General features: G+C 43.3%; 1 protein-coding gene across 1 annotated transcript; it reads left to right on the top strand.

Moving 5' to 3' along the window:
- Window positions 1–82: 82 nt before the first annotated feature.
- Window positions 83–9,591, top strand: LOC102015143 (chromosome unknown open reading frame, human C1orf50). The gene is made up of 5 exons (XM_005410617.2): window positions 83–250; window positions 366–481; window positions 7,027–7,113; window positions 8,211–8,342; window positions 8,930–9,591. The coding sequence occupies exons 1-5, from the start codon at window positions 172–174 to the stop codon at window positions 9,125–9,127; spliced, it is 612 nt and encodes a 203-aa protein (XP_005410674.1). The 5' UTR covers window positions 83–171; the 3' UTR covers window positions 9,128–9,591.
- Window positions 9,592–10,306: the final 715 nt, after the last annotated feature.

Below are 10,306 nucleotides of genomic sequence, written 5' to 3' on the forward strand. Positions count from 1 at the left end.
AATCCGGGCCCTGCTCCACAGTCGGACTCTGGGCGTCAGCTGGAACCAAGTCTCAGAGCTCAGGCTGGTTCTGTGGCTCTGACGCCCATTGGCTTGGGAACACGGAAGCTCCGCCCACAAGCCTTTGTGCGCAGGTTCTTCTGGCTGGCAGGGCCGGGGCGCGTCGTTGTCATGGAGGGCGCTGAGACCCCAGAGCAGGCAGAGGGAGACGTGGAGAGTCGGGAAGTTCCAGCGGCGGCTGGTCAGGGAGGTACGCGGGGCGGAGGTTGGCCGGGGGCAAGAAGCTGCCGGGAAGCTAGTCTCTGGGGCTCCGCGGCAGGTCGAGGGCGGGAGCTCACGGCCCGTGTTCCCGCTGTGTGTCGCAGGAGCCCTGGTGGAGCGCACGCCGAGCCCCGGCGGCCTGGCCCTCGTGAGCCCCTACCACACCCACCGGGTCGGGGACCCGCTGGACCTCGTGGCGCTCGCAGAGCAGGTCCAGAAGGTGAGCGGGCGCTGCTGGGGAAGTGATTAGCTGTCTTCCTTCGCGGGAAACTGCATAACCCTTTCAGTATTCATTGTTTCATTTGCACCTTAGGACAGCCCTGTGAGGTAGGCAGTATGGAAGTGTTTGCTATTACACGGAAAATCACCCTAAAATTTTCCCGGGATGCTAACTCCACTCATTTCAAGCTGCTGTTCAGAAGATCTTTATCTATTGCCGGAGAGCTTGTAGAACTAACTTTAAACCTTTTGTAGGCGGGTGAGGCCTGAAGTTTTGTCCTGTGTGTTTGTTATGGTTGATACATTGTGTTAACTTGAGTCTAGAGGCTTGGCTAAGTGACTCAGCAGTTCTACATCCTGGGGTGAAAAGGACATGCCCTTCCTGCTCTAGGATGTTCATTATGTCACCTTGAGAAGCTTAGAAGGTTAATGAAGTGACTGGCCAGGGTCCAGGGTCTTACTTTGTATTCATCATGAGCCTGAGGAAGATGGGGGCATAGAGATAATGCTTATAATATAAGGGAGGCAAAGAGGCTTGTTTTCCTCCCCTTCTGTTCTTGCTGCTTTTGCCGTGTTGTGCGGCCGTGAAGTATTGCCCTTGTGTCATGCCCTTCTGCCTTGGAGCCAACTGATCATAGACTGAAACCTCCACAAACTGTAAGCTAAATAAACCTTTCCTTCCTTAATTTTGGGCTTTGGGTATTTTATCTCAGCAACGAGAGAAAAGTAACCAAGACAGTCTTCAATGATTGGGCACAGTATTCCTAAAATGAGAGGTTCGACATTGATTGCCAAAATAGGTAAAGTAAAGGAAATGAAAAACAACAGAAAATGCACTGGACATTTGATACATGAGTCTTTATGCCACATTTGACATGACCTTTAGGCAAATTATCTCTGGGCCTCAGCTTTATCTGTAAAATGAACAGTTTTTTTTTTTTGAGACAGGGTCTCGCTATATAATTCAGGCTGGCCTTGACCTCACTTTGTAGCCCAGGCTGGTCTCAAACTCGAGCGATCCTCCTGCCTCAGCCTCCTGAGTGCTGGGATTACAGGTGTGTGCCACCACGCCCGGCCAAAATGAACAGTTTGAAGTAGGAGAGCTCCTCACATTCATTGAAAAACTAAGTCCTTTCTTACTTTTTTTCTTTTTGAGGCAGGGTCTTACTATGGAATGCAGGCTGGTGAACTTGCTTATGTAGCTCAGGCTGGCCTCAAACTCATGGAGAGCTTCCTGCTCCAGCCTCCTGAGTGCTGGGATTACAGACATGCATTGAAGCAGGATTTAAAAAGAAAAAGTCACATTTTTCAAACTGTCCACTCCATATAACTGTTGTTCTTGGTTCTAATATAGATAAAAGCAGTAAGTTTTGTTCCTGCAAGTAAAACTTTATAACCTCCTGTTCCCATAACATTCTGTTATGCTGGAGGAGAGGGCACCAAGATATGCTACAGAACTGTCACAATTTGACAGTCTGCCTTGGTTCTCCTGCCTGCCCACAAGTTCCAGGGAAGACCAACTCCCTTGGCAACTTGGAGCCCTTCCTTCCTTTAGCACTCAGCCCCTTTGGACAGAAGTCGGCTGAAGCGGGTGTACATCTGAATAAACTGATTGTCTTGATTCTTCTGTGGTCTCTCTGGTCTCTGTTTTTTTGAGACGGGGTCTTGCTGTGCAATTCAGGCTGGCCTTGAGCTCACTTTGTAGCCCAGGCTGGTCTCGAACTCGCAACGATTCTCCTCCCTCAGCCTCCCAAGTGCTGGAATTACAGGCATGCACCACCATGACTGGCCTTCTCTCTAGTCTCTTGAAATCCCCAACATTTCCTGGAAACCAAAAAGGGATTAGAGACGACAGGGTTACTGTCTCCTTTGCTTGTGGGCCCCCAAGCTGCAGGAGTCCTGAGACCCCTAGTGCCACTGGGTGAGACTTAAGCTGGGGAAGGGAATTGGCCTTCCAGGACATCCAGTTATAGAATCTGCTGCTTTAAAAAATAGTCCCTTATCCTGTCCTTGGTTATATTCAAAAGTCTTTGTTTTGCACAAAATTAATAGTTTGCTCAAATTTCCTCACAAACATCTGTACTGTTTTTATTTTATTTAACAAAAATTCAAATACTTAGGTAAATTCTTTTAACTAAGACTTTTGTCTTTTTTAGACAGTGGGGAGCAAAGTACAACTTTTATGAATTAGGAGAGTAGTATGTGTCTGTTAAATAAGGTCACTGTTCTTGGTAGCAAGGTGACCAGGGACAAAGTTTGGGCAAACAACATTTTCATATGTTACTGAGTGGACATCATACTTATTATAATGGTGAGAACCAAAAAAGAAGCATGGTGTTTGTCTTTCTTCCTAAAATCTAGTGAAATATGCATTATTTAGCTGCCTCAATTTTTCCAATATAATCAGTTTTGGAGAAGCTGAAGAAAAATTGAACCGCATATATATTATTTGTCTACTGAAATACTTTCTAGCAGACCTGATCTCTGGGATTTGATTTAATGTATGTTTAGAAAGCTTGGGAGGCTTGGTATTAAGGCATAAGTTTTGTATTTACTTTTTTTTTTTTTTGTCTTTCTGAGACAGGGTCTCACTATGCAGTTCAGGCTTGCCTTCAGCTTACTTTGTAGCCCAGACTGGAGTCAAACTCGCAGCAATCCTCCTGCCTCAGCCTTCTGAGTGCTGGTATTACAGGGACGCACCACCATGCCTGGCCTATGAATCAACTTTCTAGGCTTTCCTTTTTTTGGTACTAGGAATGCAACTCAGGCCCTTGCACTTGCCAGGCAGGTGCTGCGCCACTGAGCTACATCCCCAGCCCTAGATCAACTTTTAAACTATAAATTTCATGAAGTCTGAATACAGATCAACTATTTCCAATGAAATTTGGCATCTACATTAAGTCTGAGCTACTGTATAAGCTGTATTTTGTTTGTTTGTTTGTTTTGTTTTGTTTTGTTTTTCTCCGGTACCAGGAACCGAACTCACGACCTTGCGCTTGCCAGGCAGGCGCTTTGCCGCTGAGCTAAATCCCCAGCCCCATAAGCTGTATTTTGAAGACTTACTATGAATTGTAAAATATCCTAATTTTTAAAATATTGATTGCATTAAAAATGAAAGTGTTTTTGATATATTGGCTTAAATAAAATATATTATTACAATTGTTTTATTTATTTATTTTTACTTTTTTTTTTTTGGAGACAGGATCTCACTATGTAGTTCAAGTTGTCCTTGAACTCACAGCAATCCTCCTGCCTCAGCTTTCTAAGTTTCCCAATTGCTGGTATTACAAGAGTGAGCCACCGTGCCTGGCTATTTTTACCGTTAATGTAGTTACTAGAAAATGTAAAAACTTCATATATGACTTGCTGTTGCGGTTATTTTGTTTTGTTTTGTTTTCTTATGGTACTGGGGATTGAGTTCAGGGCCTTCACACTGAGCTAGATCCCTAGCCCTTAAAACCTTTCTTTTTAAATTTTGAGACAGAATCTTACTAAGTTGCCAGTGTGGGATTTGAACTTGTGGTTCTCCTGCCTCAGCCTCTGAAAGTGCTGGAATTACAGGCAGGTGCCAGCATGCCTAGTAACTTACTTCCTATTTCTAGTGTACAGCTGCCTTAGACTATGGTCTTGACAAAAATAGGAACTTCTCATGTTTGCTGATATATTGAGACCCTAACGTAGCATCTGACACGTGGTAATTGCCTTACATATTTGTGGGACAAACAGAGAATTGACTCCATTTACTTGTATCATTTTGCTTTACCTCCAACTTTGGTTTATACTTGATGTTTACCTTAAGATTTCTCAGCTAACCAGCAAGTTCTCTTAAATTTCTTCTTTTTTTAATGTGTCAGAGATTGACCTCAGGACTTTCTTGTGCATGCTTCACAAGTGCTCTCGCATTGAGTTGAGTCCTTAATATACTTTAGTTCCAGTTTAACCTCTTAGTTTCTTTTGTTGGCATAATTGTGTACTGTTGGAAGTTAATCAGCTTTTCTTGAAAGTAAGTTGATAATTTTTTGACAGATTTCAGATGTCTGGGTGATAATCCTTCCTATTACTTGAATTAGTTACACAGGTATCTCCTACTTTTGAGAGTTATTTGAACAATTTTAAGCAAGTTCCTTGCCTTTAGTTGCATTTCATGGCAAATGACTGACCATCTGTATATTATAACTTTTGTTTTTTTTCCGGTACCGGGAATTGAACTCACGACCTTGCGCTTGCCAGGCAGGTGCTGTGCCACTGAGCTAAATCCCCAGCCCCCTTAATGAGTTTTTTTGTTAATTTTAAATATTTTAAAAAAGTGATTCCACAATAAAAGATAGGATAAGAAAACTAATATTTGAACCATCCTTGTTATGGGACCGTTATTTCTCGGGTGTCTGTCCCCAGTTCTTACTTCTCTGTCATTATTATCAAAGGGCCTTTTTTTCATCCTGGATCTCAGCCTATCCTCAGAACACACTGAACTTCACTGCTGGCTCAAGTCCAGAAGAGTTCCAAAACAACAGAGAAAAAAAAAAAAGAACCTGCCCAAGAGCACAGAGGTCTTCTCATAGCGGATCCCAAGACACAAACAGCCACAGTGAACAGGAAATCTCAATTGAATTCATCTCCTGAATTTCTGCTTGATTTCCTTAGTTCTTCACCAAAATGGTCATTCACATCTTGTTTAATTCAGTTAGCTTATTATTTGTGTCTTCTTTAAACTTGCTGAATATTAATTCCTTTATCTAGTTAAGACCTCTTTAAAATCACTGAAAACATCTTGAGAATTTTCTTGTTTCTTAGATCTCTTCAGACATTTTAACCATTTGATTTTTTAGTTTGTTGTTTGTGACTTCCTCTATACTTCAGTGCCCCTGAGATCAGCTTTTAAGGAATTAAAGGTTTCTGGAGGTGTCTTACTACCTTGTGTTCTCATGTTTCTATTGTTACTGTGCTGAGGGTGCATCCGTTAGGGAAGGAAAACTCTGTCGCTACTGTGGAGGTCTCTTCAGTTAGTGTAAATCTCCCTGTGATGTGATTTTGGCTTTGGCGCAACCTACTCAGTACAATAGGATCAGTCCTGGTTGCTGCATTGTAAAGAGAGAACAAACAGCTAACACACCACATGGTACCCTGCTTCATAATGTAGTTCTGTTTTGTTTTGTTTTTATTACATCAGCACCTACAGAACTATCCAAATGTTAGTCATGTAAATTACAACTTGTTTTAACAATTTCATACTTTCCAGTAACTCAGGAAGAAAATACGGGACATTTCACAAATTGCGTGTCATTCTTGAATGGTGGCGGGGGCATGCTAATCTTTTCTGTATTGTTCCAGTTTCAGTATATGCTACCACACAGAGCGCAGGCCTTCTGGAGGAGTATTGCTTTGTTGTCCAGGTCTTCTTCCATCTGCTAAGCTCGAGCAATCCCTCTGCCTCAGTCTCCAGAATAATAGACTATAGGCACACAACACATGAGATCTAGCTTCATAATGTAGTTTTTTGTTTGTTTGTTTTTAAGACAGGGTCTTACTGTGTAGTCCAGGCTGGCCTTGAACTCACTATGTAGCCCAGCCTGGCCTTAAACTCAATTCGATCCTTCTGCCTCAGTCTCTTGCATGCTGGGATTACAGGTGTGCTCCACTATATCTGGCCGTAGTATAGTCTTTTAAAAAACATTAAATGAGCCAGGTGTGGTGGCACATGCCTGTAATCCCAGCACTTGGGAGACTGAGGCAGCAGGATCACTATGAGTTCGAGGCCCGCCTGGGCTACAAAGTGAGTTCAAGGCCAGCCTTAACTGTATAATGAAACCCTGTCTCAAAAATGAAAAAAAAAATTTCATTTAGGAATATCAATTAGGGATGCAACTCTAAGTTAAAATTTAAGTAGGTAGGAAGTAAATAATTCAGCTAAAGTAATGGCCAGGTTTATATATATTTATTATATAAACATTTTATATATACATATATTTTTACACATAATATATAATATTTCAAATATGTACATATACACGGGGAGGGAGAGAATGTGTTTGTTAGAGGCCTACATTAGTGAGTAATAAGAGTCAAATCACGAGTACCTTCTGATTTCTCATTCTAAGGCCCATCTTTGATTTTGGAAGTGTTGAAACACGAGAAGATAAATGGGAGAGCTGGGAAATGCCAGGGGTTCGTCATGCAGAGAACGAGGGGATGTATTAGATGGAGAGGTGGACATACTCAGTATATTTGGTAGCAAGAGAGCAGGGCAGGACAACCAAACAAGTTCCGTCTGACTAGAGTTCAGAGGGAAAAGGGTGGAAAGTAATGGAAGTGGACAAGAAGGAGCACTTAATTCTGTGGTGTGAGCTCAAGTCAGTGTGGGCTTTGCATAAGCACTGCAGTTGGCCCGGGGCCTTGGCGTGAGTAGGAATTTACATGGCGGTAGTGAGACTGGGAAGAATACTTCAGGTGTAAGGGAACGTGTTGACATTATTCTCCACACTGGATCTAAATAACGTCGCAGCAGTCATCCTTTTTCACTCCAGTTTGGTTTCCTTTCACTTGTAGGCTGATGAATTTGTCCGAGCAAATGCCACCAGCAAGTTGTCAGTCATAGTTGAACAAGTCCAGCATTTGCAAGAACAAGCCAGAAAGGTAAGGAAAGACTTCTAGGTAGGCTTTCACTTTATTTAGTTGACAGAGTGGGCCAAACTTGCTTATAAACATGGTAGCTTATTTGTCTTTAGTATCTCCTAGAAGGTAGAAAGTTTTGAGTAAGGTGGAAGAAGCAAACCCGAGGTTGTATTAGTCTCTTTTGTTACTGTGATGAAATACCTGAAGCAGGCTAGCTTTATAAAGAAAAGGTTTGTTTAGCTCACAGTTTTAGGAGGTTCAGTGGCATGATGCTGGCATGATCAGCTCTGAGGAGAGCCTGCTGGTCTGCTTCTAGTTGCAGCAGGCACATGTGTGGCAGGAGAAATCACACCTCCATGCAGAAAGCCAGAGAATCAAGGGTCAGGTTTTGTAACAGCATGCCCTTGCTCGTGCTGAGACTCTCTCTGTCTCATGAGCTCCCACTAGGAGAATAGTATTTCCTCCTAAGGACAGTGCCGCACTGACCAAAGGGCCTCCTGCTAGGCTGCACATCTTCCTTTAGCTCACATCACCAAATGGGTAATGAAACCCCACACACCCAGGACAGCACCCTCTGGGGTACAAGCAATGTCTAAACTGGGGCAGAAGGAAAGTATAAGTTTTTAGTTTTTTTACCCCAGTACTGAAATCAAACTCATGTCCTTAGCCCTTTTTAAATTTTTTAAAATTTTGAGACAGGATCTTGCTAAGTTTCTAATTGTCTCAGCCTCGAGTGCTGGAAGTATGAGGTGGTTTTTTTTGTTTTTGTTTTTTTCCCCCAAGAGGAAGTTCAATGAGATAAGAAGCCTTTTAAGGGAAAAAAAATGTTTTCATTCTTAAAAGAAATGTACTTTAACACAGAAAAAGAAGAAACTTGAGTCACCCAAAGCCAGAGATATTCAACATTTTGAAATAGACTTTTCTCTGAAAACATTTTCAGCATAGTAGCAATCATCTAATTTTTATTTCTTCAGAATCATCTGGACCCCAGTAATGATTTATTGCTATGGGGGAGCAAGATCCTAAACATTGAACAATTTCCAAGTTTTCATTGGGGTGATCCCCAGGTGGGCCTGTTACTTCCATCCCCTTACACGTTACACCTTTGTGGTTTGCAGGTTCTGGAAGATGCCCGCAGAGATGCTGACTTGCATCACATAGCTTGTAACATGGTGAAAAAACCTGGCAGTATTTACTATCTTTATCAACGTGAGAGTGGCCAGCGATACTTCTCCATTATTTCTCCAAAGGTGAGAACATTTATTCTTTGCTTAATAAATCTACTCTGACCTTTGAGAATGCTTGGCATATGTGTATGAAAATAAGCATGTGGATTTTTTTATTTTTGGTTTGTTTTTTTTTTGGTACTGGGAATTGAACTCACGAGCTTGCACTTGCCAGACAGGCACTGTGTCGCTGACCTAAATCCCCAGCCCCTAAGCATGTGGATTATTAAATGGTTTCCTAGAAAATTGAGGATGGTATAAGCCAGACTTAACTCTAAAAGATGCTTAACACATTCCTGCTGGCATAGTTGAACCAGCAGTGGTACATGTGAGCCTGCCCCATGCCACGCAATGGGACAGTTACGCTTGGACCACCAGTGGTTCAGAGCCGTCTAGCAACAAGACATATGGATTACAGCCCCGTGTGAGCATGTTAAATTAGTTTGTTCATTTTCTCTGTTAAGAGAGGGATCTGATGTATAGTGACTGCCTCCCAAGGATGCTTCTGAGTAGTCTGAAGCAAGAAGCTATGAAGCAATATATGGCATAAGTAGGAAAAGCACTCTGTTTACTTCTATCCTGATCGGAACCAACTCCTCTGCCTTCTCTAGGAATGGGGAACAAGTCGTCCGCATGACTTCCTTGGGGCCTACAAGCTACAGCATGATTTATCTTGGACTCCATACGAGGACATTGAGAAGCAAGATGCTAAAATCAGCATAATGGACAGGCTGCTGAACCAGCCCGTGGCTGTGCCCCCATGCACGGAACCCATCTTCCAGGGACTGAGTCGTGAGTGCGGACCCTGACCAGCAGCTCTCACAAGGGCCCGAATGTCACCTCCTCGTGGCCCTGATTCTCTGCTTGATGGAAGTGGTCATGAGAACTGAGGGCATGTAGGTGGATCTTGGAATGATGCCCTGTATGAATGTAAATCCTGTTGTTACTGCCTTTAGTTAGGATGAGAGGAATCACAGCACTCTCTCTTGGAATCCTCTCAGGGCCACTGCTACCCAGCTAGTGAGTTTCAGAGCACTGGCCCGTCAGCTTTCCTTCTTCATCTCCAGCTGTTCTCTTCAGCCGAAGTGTTAAAGACTCTTCTTCCCACAGAAAGCTTGGTGGATCGTTTTCCAGAGGGACCTGCTTTCAGTTTTGTGTCAGGTTAGGTTGAGCTGTCCTGTAATTGATACACCTCCAGCTGCGGATTTATCTAGTAACTGGAATGTTGGCTACTGCAGCATGATTAAAAAGGAAAAGAACATCCATGGCTGGAGAGGCGTGTTGGTGCTTCCGGAGTGTCTGCCCCGCTGAGGTCTGGCTTGCCTTTCTGCCCATTCTGCGTAGAGGAAGATCTGAGGCAGCAGCAAAGCCGGGTTGGGGAGGTCACCTCTAAACTCACACAGTTTTAGAATTGGCAGAGGTATAGACGGCTGCCACAAACTGTCGCGTGAGTTTACTTTGTGGCCTCAGAGAGATCCTGAGTTCCGCTGCCCAAACAGATCAGATCCATTAACGGCAACTTACAATATTGTGGGAAGGAACGTAGACAAGTGGGCGTAAAAAACAAGGAGAGCCCCTGTTGATTCTGAGTTATCATAGATTGAAAGTCATTTTGACCAGAGTAATTCAAGAACTGAACAGTGGTATTGGGCTGATTTATTCTAGATCTGATTCTGACCGGGTTCATGCAGGAATCTATTTCCTGTTTGTTCAGCAGAATTAACTACATTCACAGCACCGATCAAGGCTGTGTTTCCTTCAGTGCCATATTGCCTGTTGTACTCTATAAAAGGAGTAAGAAGTGTGCACTTACCCAGAACCACCCCAGTTCCTTTCTGGGGATGGTGTTTCTCACACTGATGTACCTCATAATACCCTAGCCATATCCTGTTGTTCGTGGCCTTTCCTGTTGAGCTGCAGTCCTTGTAAGCTGTAAATGGTTCGCCCACGGCCTGACCTGGGAGAGGGGCTTGAGTCTAGCAAGATCA

This window comes from Chinchilla lanigera, unplaced genomic scaffold (genome assembly GCF_000276665.1).
Source record: "Chinchilla lanigera isolate Chin_1 unplaced genomic scaffold, ChiLan1.0 scaffold00136, whole genome shotgun sequence".
Taxonomy (NCBI): domain Eukaryota; kingdom Metazoa; phylum Chordata; class Mammalia; order Rodentia; family Chinchillidae; genus Chinchilla; species Chinchilla lanigera.

Excerpts from the sequence above, each read along its gene's own strand:
- LOC102015143 (XM_005410617.2), top strand. The coding sequence starts at position 172 with ATGGAGGGCGCTGAGACCCCAGAGCAGGCAGAGGGAGACGTGGAGAGT. Across the intron at positions 482-7,026 it reads TCGCAGAGCAGGTCCAGAAG|GCTGATGAATTTGTCCGAGC; the intron begins GTGAGCGGGCGC and ends TTTCACTTGTAG. Across the intron at positions 8,343-8,929 it reads TCTCCATTATTTCTCCAAAG|GAATGGGGAACAAGTCGTCC; the intron begins GTGAGAACATTT and ends TGCCTTCTCTAG.